The sequence below is a fragment of the Synchiropus splendidus genome, chromosome 14 (genome assembly GCF_027744825.2).
Source record: "Synchiropus splendidus isolate RoL2022-P1 chromosome 14, RoL_Sspl_1.0, whole genome shotgun sequence".
NCBI lineage: Eukaryota > Metazoa > Chordata > Actinopteri > Syngnathiformes > Callionymidae > Synchiropus > Synchiropus splendidus.
In genome coordinates, this window is record NC_071347.1 from 8,698,957 (window position 1) to 8,719,825 (window position 20,869).

Sequence of the window (20,869 nt, forward strand, 5' to 3'; positions counted from 1 at the left end):
AGTGGCTTCACTGATTTTTTCTTTTTTGGAAACGCACTATTTGTAATGATTTTCCCAACATTTTGGGAAGTTGCGCATGTGGCTACTTGACTGGAAGAGAGCCGAGAGACGGAGCTCTACGGAGGGGAGACTTGACTGAAGGTCAAAGAGAGAGAGAATGTGTTGCAATAAGATACCGACAATTCGGCAGCGTTCGGACGCAGGGTGACGGGATCCTCTGTGATCTGGACTCCTCGTCTCACTCGCGCTGCGTCTCACCTCCTCCTGCTCCTCCTCCTCCTCCTGACTCTGCGCGCTTCTCTCTCCCCTCTCCTCATAAACCCATTGGTCGTGGTCTCGGCTCCACTACCCGACGCTCTGCTGATCAGACTGCAGTTCTATCTGAGGAGGGGAAGTTGGCAGTTTGGCGAGTCACGGAGAAAAGAGGCTTTGGTGCCCCCCCCGCCCCCTCCCACGCCTGGACAGTGGAATTATGAGCAGAGCTGACCCAGACTCTATCATCCTGGTTTGAATCCGTTTCCCCACCGAGAGAGAAATCTAACCCACCATGGAGATTGGACTCCGCGTTCTCCTGTCTTGCCTCATCCAGCAGGTAAGACGTGCGCGGCGGAGAGAGCCAGGCGCGCGGACGCTGGCGGAGAGTCTCCTCGACATTTACGCTCCTCTGGCGGCGTGTTTGTTAAGTTTTACGCGGGTTCTGTACTTTGCATCTTGGAAGCCGCGACTCTCAACCGCATCATCTTTGCGGTGTGATGCAGTTTATCGGTTGTTTGGAAATGTTCAGAGGTGGAGCGTGTGGTCGGAGCGAGCGCGCTGGGATGGATGTTAGGGTGCAAATCACAGCTCTCCCACTCTTGTCTGCTCGCATCTATATTCCGCTCAGACACCAACTTGAGCATTTCTTTGGGCTTGTGTGTGTGTGTGTGTGTGTGTGTGCGGACGCTGAGAGAGAACTTGGCCACTGTGTGTGTTTACTCACCAGCCTCTCTGGGGGAATCTAATAAAGACTTCAGTCCTGCTGCTCCAGTGTCAGAGGCGGGCTCGAGCAGAAATGTGATGCACCATATGAGTGATGTCCTCTGACCCATAACTCCACCGTTCATCACCTATTTACCCCTTTTACACTTTGTAAACATCTTTCTGTAGATCCATACATATTGGGGGCGACAAGTCGAAGTCATAAATGAACAAAACATGACATTTGTAACTGAGAAAACCTTGGTTATGGAATTGCATTTATTTACGGAAGAAATCTTTGATCAATAATGAAACTGAAAGAAATGTAGTTGAGCCGCACCAAATAAAGATTTTTTCGCCAAATAAAAATGCAAGCAGTTGCCTTCATCCATTCCCTGCCTGGTGCACTGGCATGCCAGGGGCACAGGCGAGAGGCAGGGGACACCCTGGAGAGGGCATGGACGCTGATAGAGAGTTTAAGCCATCAGTCAACCCGTGTGTGTCTGAAGGAAACCCACCAAGCGCAGAGAGCCCATTCAAACTGTGGCAGCAGCGCACAGCATCTGAGAGACGGGCTGTGAAGTCAGATGATTATCGTAGTCCATGATGCTTATTCATTCATAGCAGTGTAAGGCTGGAAAACCATGGAAATACGTTCATAAATAATGTTTGTCAAATGTAATTTTAATGAACTAAATTGGTTATTTTCCTCACTAATATATTTTAAATAAATTCAAGTTACCTAACTTATAATAAAGGCTTGCAACGGTGGAATAAAAGTGCTGAAGCATGAAAGTCCTGGGTTCAATTTGGGTTTGGGAAACTCTAGATCGTAGCTGACTGTGAGGTTTTTCTGAGCTTAGCACAACAAACTTGGCGGTTGTTAACCTTTGTCAACACTGTGTAAGATTATCAGAAAATAATGGAATTAAACACGAAAACAAACCGTTGATAGTTTGATATGATGGTAGATCTGAAAAATCTGTAGCCTGGGAATAAAGTGTTATTTATTACAGTTGTTACAAGAAAAATAAATAAATAAAAAAAGAAATGTACTTGGTCTAACTAAATTCCACTTAATATTCAAGTGAATAAATTGTAAAGGTATGGAAGTGTCTACTGTGTCTTAAAGTTGTTTGGCTTAAATTACCGTATTCTAGAACAAAAATGATGAGAAAACGCAGTAGAAAAGAAACGATGAAAAACAAGTTGAATATGTAGGAGAAATTAATATGGAAAATAATCAGTCTTATGAAAAGTTGAATATGTGTTTTCGTCCTATTTTTTAAGAGTCATTGTGGTTCATAATTTTCAGTGCAAAACTGCGGTAATATGGAAGTGTGTTTTGACAGGTTTGTTTTTTTTTTGTTTGGTTGTCTAAGCTGAATGCTGAGCGTGGAAGTGAAGTTATTATCAAAACAAAAAAGTTGAGCCAAACTCCGAGACATTGTTTGGAAAGCTGCTTCCTTGTCTGGTCTCCAGCACGAAACGCAGCGAGATGCCAAAGCCTCCCTGCTCTCACACTCAATTTGAGCCTGTTTCTGAATTTCAAACCAGTCTGGTCTGTCCCTGTGCTGAGAAACAGCAGCCCTCCAACAGATAGCTCATTTGAGAAACTAGAGGTTTATGTTGGGATTTTCCTCCTCATTTTCGCCAGCAGACGGAGGAGCTCATTTAGTAATCCAAGTTTGACCTGTGTCGCCTACACTCACACTTCCTGTTGTGAGTAATTCATTTTTAATTGGAGGAGTCGGCGGTTCATTTCCATGGTGTAGTCTGGATTCTTTTGATCTGAGACGCTTATTATTTGAGTCGCAGTACAGAAAAATACTGTTATTGATTATGACCTTTAATATGGGCTTCCACACTTTCTGCTTATTAGTGAAGAAAAATGTGGTGCAAAAGTGTGGTCACGTGACTTTACCAGTTACAAAAAAGTTAAAAAAAACCTGCGAGGTTCCTACAGTAAGTCAAAGTTTTTTTTTGTGTTTACCCATTATGAGCTCATTGGCTTACTAACTTAACTGCATCAAGCCATTTGTCTGTTTTTATCTGGCTCTTACTTCAGTCTGAAGTTATGAAAGTGATCAAGTACAAATGTTTCATACCACTGATGGTTGTCATATTTAAACAGACCTGCTTTTAATGATTGAAATTTTTCATTTTGTACTTCAGGTTTTGTGCCAAAGTGCCATTATATATGCCAATGTATGCACGAAAAACAGACAGATAAATGTATAAATAAGTAATTGAATAAGTACATTTAGACACTGAGTCAATATTCCTGAATGTATAAATTATCTCTTATAATGACTTTAATATTTAAATCAATGGATGTATTTTGAGATTGATGTCCCCTCTCACATCTGCATTGCAGTTTTTTTAAAATATTAAATTGAGTAAATGATGTAAAGTTTCTTTTTGCACATATTTAAAATAGCTTAACCTCACCTTTCGCTGTTCACAGTACTTACCGTACCATCATGGATGCTCCACTGTTAGCTCTGTGAAGCTTTAACAGCATATTATGGTGTTGGTTTCTTCCTTTCTCCTGTCTTTTTATAAAAAATCTTGAGAGCGATGAGGCTGTACTTAACTGCTTTGATGGCCTCTCGACAGTATTGAATTTTAAGTCTCTGGAAAATGAATTATAACCTGTGCTTGAATTCAACCTATTTTGTAAGGACCCCAATTGTAGGATTTTAACTGCATTTCCAATTTTCTTAACAGGCGATCAAAACACTTTCTGAGGTCCTTCTCATTTCTCAAAGAAAGTCAACAGTCCTGTTGACCAAAGAGCTCCCAGCACTTTTGGATTTTTCTGTTTATCACTCCCAATCTATGTTCCAGTGGGAGTTGTGAGTCAGTGGTATTTTTTTGACCTACTAATGGCACTGTAGGCAGCCGTCCTCCTGTGCCTGACCTGCTGCATGACTTCATGTTTAATGCATCCAAACTGACTCAGAGATTTGGCTCTGATGGAGAAACAGCAGATGCAACGGTGCGACTTTGGGAATTTGTGACAAAAGATTTGATGAATGAAGATTTGCTCACGCCAAAAGCTTTTGGTGCAATTCGACAATCGGGCTCAGAAAGCTTCTTTGCACTGCTGAAAGTATAAGGAGGAAATGCAAGTTAGTTAATTCAGTCTTGAGAGGATATTAGTGGGTTGAAATGCCTTTGTTTTAGCAAAACGAAGCACAAAACTTGCCTCAACTTAAAAGTGTTAGAATGCTGAGTGTCAGTGATAAAGTACTGGAGTTTGTTCATTTAGTGGACATTTTGCCACAGTGACAAATGGTACGGTTAGGAGGTTATGATGATTTTTTTTTTGGATAAAAAGTGTATTCACAATCAACTGTCAACAAAAAACATACATGAAATAGACAGTAAAAGATAGAAGATAATGCACCTCTTGCACAAAAGAGGAAAACAGAAGCAAAGCTGTTGTTGGCTGTGGTCAGTGATGCCGTTGAATATATCACAACTGGAGGACGGAAAATTTCCACCATTGTTACGCCTTCTGTTTGTCTTACTAGAGCTACATATTGGGTAGTGACAGCAACACTGCATTTTCCATAAGCTTTGTTGAGAAGAAATCTATCTGGAAGAAGTGAATGCAGACCACGGACAGACATCTCTGTCCATTAATCCCTGCAAAACTTCAACAGGTGCAAACTGGAGTCTTGACCAATAAGCCCCTGAGGTGAATAATGATTTTTCCCAATGGAAGAGCAGCATCTGTTCAGCCTCTTTTCAAACAATACACTGCTTTTCCAAATGATGATACTTGGCTAATAATCTGGGGCTCCAGATGTGACAGCTGCTGCACTCATGAGCTTCATACGGATTTTGTTTGCTGCAGCATTTGTTGCACAAACCTCCTCAGTGTTAAATGTTACCACTCAGGCTGCCTCACAAACACTTGCACCCACCACCATGCAACAGCAGTGGCCTGTCCCTCCACCCAAAACTGCTCTCTTCTAAATGTTCACAAGCGAGTCCTCAGGTGTCGCTTGATTCAGAAAAAGGAAGTCGCCGCTGTGAGCTGCAGGCGGAAGAAACCTCCTCTCGCATTGCTCTCCTTACCCATTTGAAACTCTAAAGCATTCTCTCACATGCATTTCACGCCTCTTTATCTGCCTGACTGGCGGAGGATGACAGTTGAACTCACAGTTTCGCTGCACTGACACGTGGGCGTGGCAGGGGGAAGGATACTGTCACGCACAATTACGGTTCAGGTGAGCAGTGGGCTGTTAAAGTTCCCTCATTTAAGTCTCTGCAGTTAAAGTGAACATGAGTGGCGCGAGCAAGGTCACGATCTTTGGCAGGAAAGGTTGTTCAAGCGATGCAGTGAAGGGAGTTGCCATGGTGTCTCCTGAACTGCAGTGTGAAGCTCTTCGTCTTGTTTCCTTGACAATGTTCTCTCCTAATTGTCACTCAATAGTTGGGATTTAGCTTTATATTTCTTAGTATTCATGAATAATGCATACCTTTTACTTTTCTTCTACAACATGGGTTAATGCACTTCTTCTCTAATATTGAGGCGCCCCCTCTGGGGGGGCCTGGAGCGATGCCACGGGGGGCACATGTGACCTCGGGGAACATGCTTATTTGCCATACCCAAATAAAGTGGAATTGCACATCCACTCATGACTTTTTTTTAAAATTTCAAGCCAATTGATGCACTTTAAGTCTTTCCTGTTTAAGTCTTTCCTGTTACTTTTCCTGTTACCGTTGCCGATATTGATATACGTAGAACTTTGCTACAAATATGCAGCTTTGCTACTTTTAAATATATGGTCACCATACCTTTTTTGCCAGGGGATAATGGCAGTTGAACACAATTGGAGATAGTAAGCCCCTTCAATACAGTACAAACCATGTGATGCACATTTACGGTGCTGACTTGTTATCGTGACACGCTTGGTATTTGAAGCCACCATGCGATCTCCTTCAGCGTATTCCGTTGCAGGTGGTCTTTTTAAAGGAGCTTTTTCCTATAGATCCTCAAGTGGCTCACGTTGATATCGAGTGGATTTACCAACCAGTCATCAATGCAAATAAATAACAACAAAAGATCAAGCAAAATGACCAATAACAAGCGACAAAAATCACCCACCAACACCCACCAGTCATTGGAGTGTGAGACCCCACATAACCATGGTGTAATCGTGGCTCTAAAACACTGCAGGGTTGAGATAAGAATTAGAATTGTTATTTTCCCAGAATTGCCCAGCCCAACTGGTGATAAATGTGTTCTCTTTCGCCACCTTTTTGAAAGCGTTATCCTCAGTTGTTACTATCATTTTAAACTGACTCTCATCCAGAAAGTTGTTGAGCAACATCAGGTTGATCGGTCAGCTCAGCCAACACTCCTCTCCAGCACCCGGCCGATCGAGGGGTCAAGCGTGCTGCCAAGAGAGCTTTGCGGAATTCAGTGCCAATACTGGTGATTTTCTTATTGGTTTGAAGACCAAGAGGACCATTCCTGTACACAGGCCAAATTTGACACAAAATGATCGAGGAGCATCTCTTCAAGCTTAAAGAAAAAGGGCCCTTAAACTCAGGCATAAAGGGGCTGTGGTTGGTGCAGTTTTTTTTTTGTTCCAACCCAACCAGTGGCACCAGACACCTGACTGGTGAAAAGGTGTGCTGTTGACTGACATGAGGCTGCTCCCACTGCAGCCCTTTATTAGATTGGTTTGAGACCCCTGGTCAACATGGTTCAGCCTGACACAGTGAATGACGGGAAGGAACAGATAAAAGAACCATTTGCAATTGAGGCAGTTGGCTCTGAATTATTGGCAGTTTACTCCTTCAGACCTTTGTAGAATCCTCAATGAGTAATTCACGACGCAGAAGTGGACATCAGGCGTCAAGCTACACGCAAAAAAGCAAGAGAAAACAAAAGGCAAAACTTTGGACGGTAGGCTCCTGTCCTCAGCGACCTTCTTCCTTGTGTCACCGAGTTCTCTGATGGTGACATGGATTTCAAAAGAACAGGCGACAGCCTGACAAGCTACAGTCTAATGATGACACTAATAAGAAATGGCTCTCATTAAAGGAAGGGTGATTTCAATCTTTGGCTCACTGGTACTTCTCTCCTTCTCAACCTTTATCACACACTCACCCCTTTTGTTCCGTCGCTCATCCCTCTGAGTACTGTCAGCCGCTGAAAGAAAAAGGGCCGTCACAGGGGGAAAGGTGTGGAAGTAGTTTGCAGATAAGTACAAGGGTGGAATGTTGTGGGGGTGGAGGCGGAAACAGCGAACGGTTGAAGCAGAGTGATGAGAAGCTAAGCTTTGGTGCCTAGCAAAGTGTTTGGAACACTGCAGTAATACTGTAAATGGAGTTCCTACTCTGCAAGTGACTTGTGTTTGCGCTGGCAACAGTTAAAGTTCAAGAGGCTGTTTGTTCTCACAGAGAAGTAGGTGGGGCGCTGTACTATAGGTGGGTTGCCCCACCATCTGGTAAGACAACCGTACATTGGACAATGGTATTTAGCATCATCGACACATTACAGTTACTTTTTTTTAATAATATAATAAAGTATAATATTAATGATTGCCTGAAAGCGTCACTTATTCTGCATTTGGCTGCTGTAGCCGTGGGCTGTCCTGAGAGTTGTGAGATCAGAAGACTTGCGTGAGTCAACCTCTTCCCTGGGAAATGGGAAGTCGGAGCTGGGAATGACAAATTCTTGAAATGTGTTTGTTTCTTTTGCTTACATTTGCCGAAGCCATCGTGGATTGTGTACTCAGGGTTGTGAGGATTTGCCCATTTCTGTTTGGAAATCCTACGTTGGGTGGTGCCATCGGTGGGGACGTAAATGAGAATTTCCCAGTTCCAAGCACAACTGTAACGCACCATAAAGCCTTCCAAACGCAAGGCCAAAGCAAATTCCCCACAGTTGAACACAGTTTAGCTTCAATGATGCAGCACATTCACTGTCCATAAATCTCCTATCGATTGTTGAGCGATGCTTCAGACGTTTTTCTGAAGTTTCCATATCTTCCTTTTAACATAACAATTTTCACGACTTTTAAGAAACGCCACAAAAGGCACCCAGTCAGGTGCTCACCATCTGTGTTCTTGCGACTGAGTTGGTAGATAAAGACTTTTTATTTATCTGTGGATTCCCCTGCGACCGCGGCCAAGCAGCGCTGTGCTGCGGCAGGCGATAAGGTCAAACACTTTCTTAACTACAACGGGAGAGGGTGTGACCTTTGAGAAAAACAGTGTCTTGTTCAATCTTATTTTTCCCTGGACAAAGCTGCGGCTCACTCATGCGGAGACGGACTGGAGCGCGGGTGAGGCTAAGATAGCGAGAGGAATAATTAAAGTAAATATGTCCTGTCAGTGCTCCATTTCAAGTAAGTGGCCAAATTGTGCAAAAAAAAAACAAAAAAAAAAACATTTAGTGGAGTATGTATAAACAGTGAAATGTGATGAAGTCTGGATCAATAGCTAATTTGAAACAAGTTTTAGCGGACAGTGAAACAGGAGGCGACAAACATGAATTAAAGGACTTGTTTGTAAAGGATGGAGAGATAAAGTGTTGCTCTCATCTGTCGCTTCCGTTCACGCCACCTTCAGAATCAAGCACGCAGGTGTCCAGGTGATGCAGCAAAACATCACACATCGTCGGTGGGGGCGTCTCCAAGACGCTTCAAACTGTTTGTCAAATATTCAGTCGATTATGCACTTCACATATTTATGAGCTCCTCAACCACACAGTTGAGGCGGTTATTTTTGCAAACCTCATACAAACACTTCCCCTGGCATGTCCCCTCTCTGTTTGACAAGACTGAGTCTGCATTTATGTAAAAGGCTGGCAGTGCACCAAACCCTGTCCTCACATTGTTTGTTCACAATACTTGAGGGAAATAATGTTGGTTGTTGCATTGTTCCTTCCATAAGAACGACTTTCAGTCCTCTTACTGAAGACAAGTGTCTCCAATGAGTGCCCTGTAACCCGGACAAAGTGCGGCTCGGGGGCCATTTGTGACTCTGAAATGTAGCAGTGTCAATATTGTGTTGAATTGAAAATGAAATTCAATGGAATTTTCTTTTCATTTAATTTAATTTAATTTTTTTATCATTTAAAAAGCACATCCACTATTACATGTGTCATAATGTATGTGTAATACATTTTTACTTATGCATTCACTGGTTAAATTAAGGTTATAGTGATTTTAAATTTTTAATTAAATTATGATAAAATCATTCAGATTATAAATGGCTGATTCAATCATTTACATTTGCATTAAAAAAGCAAACAAAGAAACAAATCATCTTACTTTTTATTAAAAAAGAAGAAATAAAATAATTTGAATAATGATGTTCCCAGTTGTGGTATTATATTCTCTATGATTGTCTTTTTTTCCATATTGAGCTGAGCTTGAGTGCTTCTGATGACAGTATTTAGTCTGTTTTGTGTCTTTGTTTGTTCAATAATTTAGTAATTTAAATAATAATGTTATGCAATAAGAACTGCTTACAATATAGACTTTTTTTCCCCAATAGTAAAAGTTTCAGCCAGGCTTGAGGTTACCATGTTTTGACCATGACAAGCAGATCGAAGCAAACATTGGGTTATTGTAGTACAGGTGCTGGCGCTGAGACCTCAACTGTCCTCCAAATCAGTTTTCTTAAACTGAACAAAAAAAAAAATGGCAGATCCGCAAGGACGAAGCCGAATGGATATTTGTCCCTTGCGCTCATTTCTTCATCGGTGGACTGGTCACTTGTCAGAGGTCAGCTGGTGCTTCTTTGACCACAAAGCTGATAAATAAATCTCTGCCAAACAGTTTGGAACTCAAATGTGTTTATCGTTTTTCTGTTTTGGACTGAACACATTTTTACATGAAGACATGAACTGCAGAAAACTTTCTGAAAAAAAGGATAAGCAGTTAACAAACATTAGCAAGACATTATTCTGCCACCGCCACGGCGTTGAGCCCACAGACATGGAAGTTCACTTCGACGATTTTAGATGAGAATGTTGCCCTCAACCGTCACTAAACCAGTCACAAAGTTTTACATTAACATAAGCCCTCTTTGGAGAGAATCTCCAGAGAGGCTTTTGACATTTTCTGTCAGAGTGACAACATCTCTGCAATCTCTGGGCGCTAAGCTACAGGTTTTTAATGTTGAGACGGAAATGTACTCCATCTGCTCGAGGTTCCCTCACGAATGCTGGGTGAACTCTGGGTTTTAATTTGATGACACCCAATGCAAGATGGTTTTATCACCTGTGTCAAAAGGTGACAAAACCAACTGTGCTACTTTACGATAAATTAGGTCTCTAATGTCTTCATCTATTAACCCATGGTTTAAATCATCATACTGGGTTGTGTTCATTCACAAGGGAGGGAAGGGGGTGTGAAAGTGACATGAATCAGTCATGAGGACAACATATGGTGTGTAGGGCTGCAGCTAGCCATTGTTTTTGCTAATCTATTCATTATTTTATGACCTTTGTTTGGACCTACTTTGAATTTCTGTTTAACCTAAAGATGCTTAAATCATCTCACTGTGATACTAAGACACATATATTGAAATAATGGCACATAATCCAGGAACATGTATTAATCCTGTGAAGCATGAAGCATAAAACAGTTGACAGAGAGCTCCAGTTCTTTAAAATGTCTCTGTTGGTCCTTGAAGAATTTAAAATCGTCAATATTCATATATGTAGCTCATATAAAATGTCTGATCAACATCCATATCAAAAGGTCTTATTTGAATAATAATCTAAAACTATGTGTTCAGTGTAGATCCTAGTTCAGTTCTGGTTATTATTAGGAGGAGGGCACTTCACTCCATCTACAACTCACAACAAGTTAGCTCCGCGTTAACCGACATGCTAGCTGTTAGCTGGAAGGTGTGTGGCGTCACAGACCAAACACGGAACATTCATTCATCATTCTCCGATGGTATTGAAGGGGTTCGCTCATCCTTAAGACGTGTGAAGATAACGCATCTTCACAAACAAAACGAAGACACACTTTTGAACACTACGACCCGTCGCTCCTCCAACTCCTCTGTGACTGTGACTGAGGCGGTCAGTCGGAGGTGGTGACGCGGAGCTTGGGGCGCGCAGCAACAGTGGCCAGTTGGAGTCTGACCTCAGTCAGGAACTGATTAAAGGAACAGAGATGAACACATCTTAATGATTCCAGAGAATGTGATGTGAACAACCATCCTGCAGCCCGTGTGTGTTTATAACAACATGACGCATTGACGCACAGATTTTGACACATTTTTGTTGTTATGTTAGCGATGACGTCAACTCATCGTTGCAGCCCTAATGGTCTGTTCTGGATTAAATCGATATAGTAGCTACTGCAACACGAGATAGTTAGTGCACAATGGGCATTTAAAGGGAACACAAAGGGAGCAAGTAGTGCCATCTGGTGGCCTCTGAAAATGAGGACACTGTTTCATGAAGCATCATCTATGCATTGCTGGTTATCTTGCTTTGGCCTGTCCAACTGATGTCTTTTGTATTTGCCCTTCATTCGATCCCTTCCCTCGTGGTCCATGGTGTCAGAGTATAAGGTGAGGTCTTCTTTGACCTGACGGCTTGTTGCCCCTGATGCTGGCTACCACATAATATTGCTGTTTCAGAGTGAAATGCAATTCATTATCAGCAGTGTTTTATTTTGAAAAATGATAGATTCACTTTACTTTTCATCATCCAGCTGCGATCCAACCATGCCAGAACCATTTACTGCTGGGGATGCTTCCACTCGGCGCACTCTCTTTGAGTAGAGTTGAAACATTCAGGCAGAGAGCCAGAGGTCAGGCCCGGCAGCCCCTGACATGCAGCGTGGACACTCTCATTAGAGCAAGGGGTTAGAGACAAAACAAGTCATTTGGGAGCGGCTGTGCGGAACACAACTTCTCGGCGTTGAGAGAAGCCAGTTCAGGATCTCTATGCCCCTTTACCCAGAACAGATCAGAAGAGTGGACCAAAATAGAGTCCTTCAAAAATCAGCGTATCAAGCACCTTCGATGTTCAGAGTCACAGAATATCTTGTTTTAAATACCTCACTGAGTTTGGAATAAAAAGACAGCAGCATCAATGTCTTCATTCAACTGCGGGTCTCTTTTACAACAGTGAAGCACAAGCAAAACAAAAACACAAGGCGGCAGTTCACATAAAAGCTGCAAATGAACAGTGGAACAACAAGGTAAAAAAAAAGACAATAACCATCATAAGGTGGCAGCAAGAAGAATCCGAAGATAAAAGTTATTCTTTTTAATGAAGCCACAGTTTTCCAGCCTCCTATTTTTAGTCATCTTTATACATTTTGAACACCTCCTTAATTAAATTTTCATGTCTGCAAAAGTTGGCAGAATCCGTCTTTGAGCCGGAAAAATCACAAGCGCTCCATCACCTTCACTCTCACATTGTTCCAATGGGAACTCCCTCTCTGATGTGCCACTTAACTCCCAGAGCTTCTGATGCGATTGTTTGAAGGAATCAACCCCACTTTCCCACTCTTGCCTAACACCACTCTTGGGTTTTGCTGTGTTCGGCTTTGAAGTAGTCAATTCCCTCTCTGTTGTTAAACAGAACTGATAGCAGAGAAGGTCTTCCTGACATCTGCAGGAACTTGCTTCTTTTTTCTGGTCTGTGCTGTTGCAGAACATTTCGGAACCAATAGATCTTCTGACATCCTCTTCATCATTCTTCCTTTTTCATCTGCCATGAATTATTCACTTGATTTGCATCTTAACTAAACACAACTGAAGAGTTTACTTTGTAATATTCTAAAAAAAAAAAAAAAACACAGTATTGGTGGTAACACAGTCATAAAACATTACTAACTGTTGGGCTGCTATAATGACATGACATTTAAATCCACTTGAATGTTGAGTGCATGTGTGTTTGTTCAGAAATGTTAATTTCAGTTCCTGTTGTCGGTTCCCTACTGTGAAGTCCGACTCTCCTCGCTGCTGTCGCTGCGTGTTTTTTGAGCCGCCACCGGCTGCAGCTGATCACAGTTTTGGTGGCGTTTGAACTCTGTATGCAGAGACGACGCGGCTTTAGGACGACAGAACCCCTTCGACATCATGGTATAATGATGAAAGAGCGTTCAGTGAACAACCCTGAGCTGAGGGAATGGATTTGTTTTTCATAATGACACACACGTCTGAGAGAAGAGAAGTGTCAGCAGTCTGTCTCCTGGGGAGGCATGTGCAGTGTCCTGCACCAATGAGAATAACCAGAACCGAACTAAGGAGCCAGTCACTTTTATATTGTTATTCAAATAGAACAATTTAAGCACGATGTGCAGATATATTAAATGAAGAATATACATGTGCATTGAGGTTTTATGTTTTGTGGACCAATGAAGACCACAGTTTAATAAAGCAGGAGCTGTCTCCCAACTGTTTCATGGTTCAGGCTTCAGGGTTAATGTCTGTTCCAGATTGTTTTGTTTCTATTCTCTGCATTACTGGAGTCCATTAGCTACATCAAGCACCATGTTGGTGCTGAGTTTATTTGGTTTTATGACCTCAGCATCCCACCACTGCTGCTGCTGCTGAGCTTAGCTTGTCCTGAATGTCTTGTCGAGGTTCCTGTGAAGCTCCTTCCCCAGGTGGAGGAGTTCAACAGTCTTTGGTTTTGTTCTTTTTTTTTCTTGAGTGAGGGCAAGATGGGGAGAGAGATCAACAGACAGGTGCTGCACCCTTAATCCACTGTGGTGAAGAAGGAGCTGAGCCAAAAAGCAAAGCTCTCGGGCTACCCATCTATGTTCCTACGCTCATCTGTGGTCAAGAAGTATTGTTTGTGTCTGAAACATGATCATGGAAACTCTCAGTGGAACTGCTCAAGGGTGAACAATGAGCAGCCAGTTGAGGTAGCTCCTCCTGGATGCCTCTTTCATGAGGTTCTCTAGGCTTGTCCAACTGGGAGGTCCCCCCAGACTAGACCCCGGGCACATCGGAGAGTCTATATGTTAAGGTTGGCCTACGAACACTTGCCTATTTACTATTCTGGAAAAGGTGTGCGCCTCTGCTCTGCTGCCCATGTTGCCTAGTGATGGGTAGATGAGGATTGAAGACACAATGTTGAAGGGTCGATGAGGTTTCATGAAACAGTGTCCCGATTTTCAGAGGCCACCAGATGGCACTGTTTGCTGTTAAACGTTTGGACTTGAACAACGAATTAAATGAAGCCTCACACCATTTCTAAACCAAGTGCGCCATCTAGTGGCCTCTGAGAAGTAGGACACTGTCATCAACCCTGCAGAACTGTTTCATGATACTTCATCTACCCATCAACACTGTTACCCGACCGTGAGCCAGCCTGAAATGGAGTTGAGAACAAACATCTCAATTTGAAAATCTAACTCTTGTCTGCAACTTTTTCATCAAGAAGCTAAATGTCTATGAGCTTGATCTAATTTGTTAGGCCTGTGTGCGCACTTGCGCACTGTGATCCGATAACTTCTCTGTATGGTGTATTTGCTTCTCTAACGCCTAACATTTAGTTATCCATGCTGGAATTTGCCCTGCAAACCTGAGGTAATTAAAGCAACCGGTTGAGGCAGCGCGGTTTCAGGGCCATTCCAATATTTGCTGGGATTGCATTTTGTAAGTACACTTAAGGGATTTCTGCAAAATGGCTGAGCTGTTACCCACATGGGAAGAGGCAGAGGCAGCAAATATTGCGGTCCAGTTGAGAACATGGACGAGGTGCGGTGAAGTGCGTTCAGTGATGCGTCATCCATCCCTGAATGCGAACCTTGAATAACTAGATCAACAGGCCTCAGTGGGCTGGTTCTCATTTCAGTTCCCCCTGTGGGAAGCAAAGTATTTTACAAATACAGCTTTAAATATCTATTTTACAGTGTCTTTCCAGCCCCCGTATTATCCAAATGAACTTTATCAGCTATAGGGGGCCAGCGCTCCGCTGACAGTTCTCTGCTACTGAGATTCTCAAAGGAGAAGTGACTGGATTTGATTTTCATTAGGATTGCATGTCTTTACTGTCACATCCCCTCACCACCTTCCATGCTTTACTGGACACAATTTTCCGCTGGGCTGACCCCTGCACTGATGGCTGGGTTCTTTACGCTGCAGCAGCCTGGCACCACGGTGGCTGTTATCAGTCAATTCACCGGTACAGCCCCCCTTGAGGTTGACCAGCCGAAAGAAGGATTTTCTGTCTTTCCAGGAGTCCCACAAGACGACGTACACTACTATTGAGGGGACAGGAGCCGCCTAGCAAATTGCGGGTAGCTGTCTCGAGTCAAATGGTGTCCACGAAGACATGCAGGTCAACACACAATCACATGCACACGCATGGATGACCGGGCCTGAAGGCTGAAATAGTAAAGAACAATGGGAATCGATATGAGCAGAAGAGCTATGGGTGTTGTGGCACGGATGATGTACATCATCACCCCAGATTCCTGTGTAATATCCAGATAAGGATCAGCAAATTCAGATCTGACTCCATGGTTCTCAGCTGCTTGAACAAGCTGGATGATATTGCTCAACCCAACATTGCTGAAAGGACTAGTCTATAAACTGTTCACATGGTGAACAATCATTATGGAAAATTTCTGGTCGATCTCGATGATCTCAATTGTGCTATTTCTCAAATAGACTCGTAGGTTCCTTGGCTACACCTCTCCTACCTGACCACCGGAGGGCAGTGTGGTCCGAACCTGACTGATGACGGCAAAGGCTGGTCATGTGTCAGTCAAAAATATAGCATGTCCCAATTGCGCACAGCTGATACGATCTCACCGCACAAAAATATCTATGCTGCGCAGCAAAAATTCATCCTGAATTGAATATAAATTACCGCAATGTCCGGACTACAGGGCTTCTGACATCGCTACATACACAATGGGGCGAACAGCAACTAGAAGAGCTGCTATTTGAATTGAACTATTGGAGCCACCTGTTTGAGAGCTGATTCCTCTTAAAGACAGTCGTGATTGGTCAAAATGTGCGCATGCAATGAGCCAATTGGGGCGGTGGAGTATATATTTTTATATATATATATATATATATAAATATATATAAGAAGTTGATCATGATGTTACTTGTGTATATATATATATATATATATATATATATACTTGTGTATATATATATATATATATACACAATGTTACTTGTGTATATATATATATATATATATATATATATATATATATATATATATATATATATATACACAAGTAACATCATGACTTGTGTATGAGTCATGATGTTCTTCTTGGGGCCTGAATTCTGTTTGCTGAGAGTAAATGCAGATTGATTTTCAGATTGATGAGTGACCTGAAAGATGCCAGAGATTTAGTTAGGATAAGGAACAGAGATTATCAATGTCAACAATGATACACTGCTACAGAGCCAGCCAAACTGCGGCTGAGTGAACTGGAATGGGAAGTGTGGAAGACTTGGATGAAACTGTGGCCATGGAAAATGGCTTGTTTCCAAAGTACACACTCTGCAGCAAGGACACAGAAGTTAGGACACAAAGTAGCATTTTAGACCAGACATGTCGGGATATTACAGTATCTAAGCGTCTGTTATCACAGACCTGCTCATGGAGGAGTATCAGGAGCGATACATTAATGATTTGACACCACATATTCAAACAAAAGTCAACATTGCTCAAGCATTTATGACACCAAATTCCATCAAGCACTTTCAATATTTTAAACAGAAATGAAAGCAATTGGCCGTGAACAGGCTGTTGTGAGCGATACATTATTTTTCCGAGGCTTCTGTATTCAGGACGTGGGCATGTGCAATCCTGCCAACAGAGGACATGGGATTAAATTAACACTGCACTTTCCTGTGATTTATTATATTAAGCCTCGGCCAAGTCTGCCTGGCTTAAAGAGTGAGCAGTCTCTCTCGGTCGGAACCTTAACTTCTTGTAGTGTATATGCAAATTTGTCGCACAAGAGACCCATAATTCATCATAAATAACATGGCACCGAGTAAAGGATTGTGGGCTATAAATATGCAAACTGAAAGATTCAGCTATTATATACTTGTACATTCTTGTCACAGCAGGAAGCCTGAACTCCATCTATCCAGTGCTCGGTCGGAATAGCAGACCTCTTACATGCTCCAGATTTGAATGTCTGAGGTGAACAGTTTTCTTCGGAACCGATACAATCTACATTACAAACAAAGCTTGCTTAAATTGTATTCAAAAAATGTTGTTCAGATTTATGTGGTTTCACGTTGCATTGATGGGCAAGATTCACCTCAAATAAGAAGGTTAGTAAGTAAGAATTTGATTGTAAATTTGTGGCCAAAGCCGAATGAAATGTCAAACGCTGAATTCTGAATAATACCAAATACTGAATATCTTATGTGGTGACATTTTTTAAAACTTTTTTTTCTAATTCACAAAGAAAGTAAATGCTTGAATGATTTAATTTACACTTTTCTTTTTAAATAATAATAATAAAAATAACATTTTCTTTGGTGCATCCCTAAAAAATAGTATTGAGCGATTGCGACGCCATAGTTGTTTGAACATTGCATAGAATAAAAAGGTCCCTGTAGTTAAAGCTTTCATGATTTAGGCGTCTATTTGACGCTTGACAATGGAAGTGAAAGCAAACATCCAAATGATTCTTATTTGGTTGAGCTCAACTTCAAGTTATTAATAAAAAATAAGAGGAGAATTTATTATTGCTATTGCCATTATTATTGTTATTATTTACAGAAATGATAGTATGGTACCATCTGTCCATTTTCTTTCATTCATCTGAGGTCATTCATGTTGCAAAACCTCCCCCCCAAAAAAAACAAACAAGGCTGAAAAGCCTCCTCTGCTCTGAAGGAATGGCAGAAGAATGGATGCTGAGGCATCTCCTCAAAAACTAAACACCCCTGTGTTTGGCTGGAGACAATACTACTGCTACTAATACTACTACTACTAAAACTTCTACTAATAATAATGATATCCTTCATGTTGATAAGTTCCAAAGCATTTAAGAGTGTTACTGTAGAAAAGTTCAAATATACTTCTTGATGGATAGATTATTGGTTCTGCCTCAGCATTACGTAGTGTCAAGGACACGAAGGACTTCCCTGTGACACAAAGAAAATATTTCAGGCTTGTGAGCCGTGTCTCTGTGCTGCCCAGGGCCACCCTCACTTTTGTGTGTCTGTTTGTAGAACCTCTTTAATTGCCCCCACAGAGTCCAAACAAGTCAAAGGATTTGGGATTATATACTGTCTCCCTCTAGGTTGAATCCTTGTTTTCCCCTTCAGATTTCACCATCGTATACTAAACAGTGTCCTGCTCCATTGCAGTGTCTGAAGGAGTAATTCAGCATTATAACTGCTCCTATTAAATACGTGTCATGTAATAATAATTTTCTTTTCTGTACCTAGCTGGGTTTCATTACAGCCTCTAAAATGTAGCTTCAAAGGACTATCGCCTTCTCAATGGGTGTCCATCTCTACAGATTTGGACTGTGTGATGCTGTGTGAGTTTTATTTTGAGGTGAAATTCTGTGTGAGTGACAGGACGTGTGGAAGGTGCAGTGATGGGCTCAGAAGTGATGGCAGTCTGGATGGAAATTATTTAGTAATCGCTGCACAATGAAGCTACTGATCTGCAGATCTGCATATCAATATGGTTCATGTTTCTGTCCCATATTTTTTTCCACTTAAAGCAGTAGAGGCGAGCAGTGTGTCTACCAACTGGATCTTTTGATCGCACGTCTTCAGATCAAGTCAGATCAGAGAATGCATGTCAGTGAGTGGCTGTCTCTGTCTGGAACTGCTGTTTACACACTGTAACCAGTCTAAAGTGACTTCAGGTCCATTGACCCACATGGTTACTCTACTTCTCAGCCACTCCCAGATAGTTTTGTGTCAGGTGGAGATTACAAATGCCAATATTTAATCTGCAATCTTCCAAAAATTGTATGCAGGCAAAAGACAAATAAGGTGCTTTGATACTCACTATCGATATATTGATGCTAATTGAGTCTTTGGTAACACTCTTTTGTATCATTAAAGAATGACAGCTGCTCAGTAAATGTAAATTTTGTTTGGCACGCGACTCCGTCTGTTTCGGTTATTATTTCAGATTGGTGTTCTGGAGTAGGCGACACGTTTTTGTCAGGGGCAGATCGTGATAAACACTGAGTCACGATGATGTTGTGTCAGACCACAGGACTCTGGCGTGAAGAAGGAGCACAAGTCCTGATTCACTGCTTGGTTTTTGTTGTGACCCTGGCTGAAGTGAGTGAAAAAACCTGAGAACCATTGTTGCATTGAGGTTTCTCTGGCAGGAAGACAGGTGCAAGACCTGGGGCAGACTTAGAACTTGCTGTCTTCCCTCTTTCCAATTCTTGTGTTACTTATGTGCATCTGTCTTCTATTGATCATTTGGCCAGTTTTTGTGAGTGACATTATTGTCATTGCTGTTATTATTATTATTATTAATAAAGGAAATTAAATAATAAGCTTTGCTGTCAGTCTTTGTCTGGCAGAATGAAAATAAGCAGAACTTTCTTCCACCTTTGAATGATTCCGATCTAATTTTGCTCCTCACCATCATCTTCTTTACAACCTCTGAATCCCTATCTATGTTTGAGATGTTCATTTCTTTTACAGAAAAGACGAATAACTCAACACGGAGTAGCTTTATATTCATTACACAGAATCACCAGTGTCCTTTGGGTTTCTCTCTGATCCACTAAAAGATGCAGAGTGGCAGAGACCGAAGGAAAAGAGAAGACAGAGCGGGACAATGGTTAATGATGGTCGCGTGGAGTAAAAGGTGAAGCAGGTTGAAAGTTGCAGCAAAGAGGAAGCTACTTCGCTTTAAAAAAAGAGAGGGATTACAGGAGCCGGAGCCTCAGCGGCAGCGCTGACGTGTGGACGATGGGTGGACAGGGTCGCTGAGTTGTGACTTTAAAATGGCTCCTGACAGAGTCATTTCTCACGTGGAGATTTACCCAGACTTTTTCAGTGGCGGGAAGACGACCCTTTCCACTTGCCATGAATATTTATTCGGCGGCGAGAGTGTTCACAGTCTGATGCGTAGAATGACAAATGGCCGCCTCTGAAACCACCACTGATATTCTTTTCCCATTTATTTCATCAGCCCTCTCCCCCGACAACTGTCTCTCATCTATTCTATGGTCTTATGATTGGAGTCTGCAGTTCCATCGTATTATGTATAAAATACTTATTTGCCATTTTTTAACATTTATTTAGCAGCGTCTAATCAATCCAAAATGTGAGAAAATCTCAAAACTTGAATATTAAAAGGGGTAAAAATGGGGTTTGGGCTTTCAAAATAAGTATATTGATGCATATTGGGAATCTGTTAGTGTGCAGGGTCATTGTGCAACCCAGAGAAATACACTTCCTCCTCGCTTTATTTTCATCTTGTAAAGTGAAATGCAAACAGACATTCAACAATAAAGCTTCCTCTGCAGAGCACTGAAGGATAATGGCTTCCTGTTAGCTCAGTGTTTCATTCTCTTACTCGGTTTTCCTCTCTTCATTTTCCATGTATCTTAGCAGGCTGTCACTATTTGCTGCACGTTCCCCTCTCTGTCATCAGGCCCCAATGGCTCGGCAATTTTAGGAGCGCTGCATCTCCCTGGAACACTTGAGTCAGATACATTTCCAGCCGTGCTGCCTGCTTGTTGTGAACCATGTGACATAATCCCACCAGGCCGCACCTAAGCTCGTGGTGCGAACACACACCACTTGTTTAGGACTCAAATACGGCATCAGAAAAGTTAACCTCATATACGCAGAACTGAGAGTCTAGAAGCTGCACCAGCGCTCATGAATCATGAAGCTCCACTTCACAGAGCCACGAAAAAATACATTTGGATATTCTGGTTCATCTGATTTAACCCTCAGCCCTGTTGTTCAG

At 42.0% G+C, this 20,869-nt stretch overlaps 1 protein-coding gene across 1 annotated transcript in view; it reads left to right on the forward strand.

The window, feature by feature from the left end:
* The first annotated feature begins 289 nt into the window (after nt 1-289).
* Nucleotides 290-20,869, forward strand: part of cdh13 (cadherin 13, H-cadherin (heart)) — a 290,131-nt gene continuing 269,551 nt past the window's right edge. Inside the window, exon 1 of the mRNA XM_053884926.1 lies at nt 290-592. Coding sequence (XP_053740901.1) covers nt 548-592 — 45 coding nt within the window. The 5' untranslated portion in view covers nt 290-547. The remainder of the gene's footprint in view (nt 593-20,869) is intronic.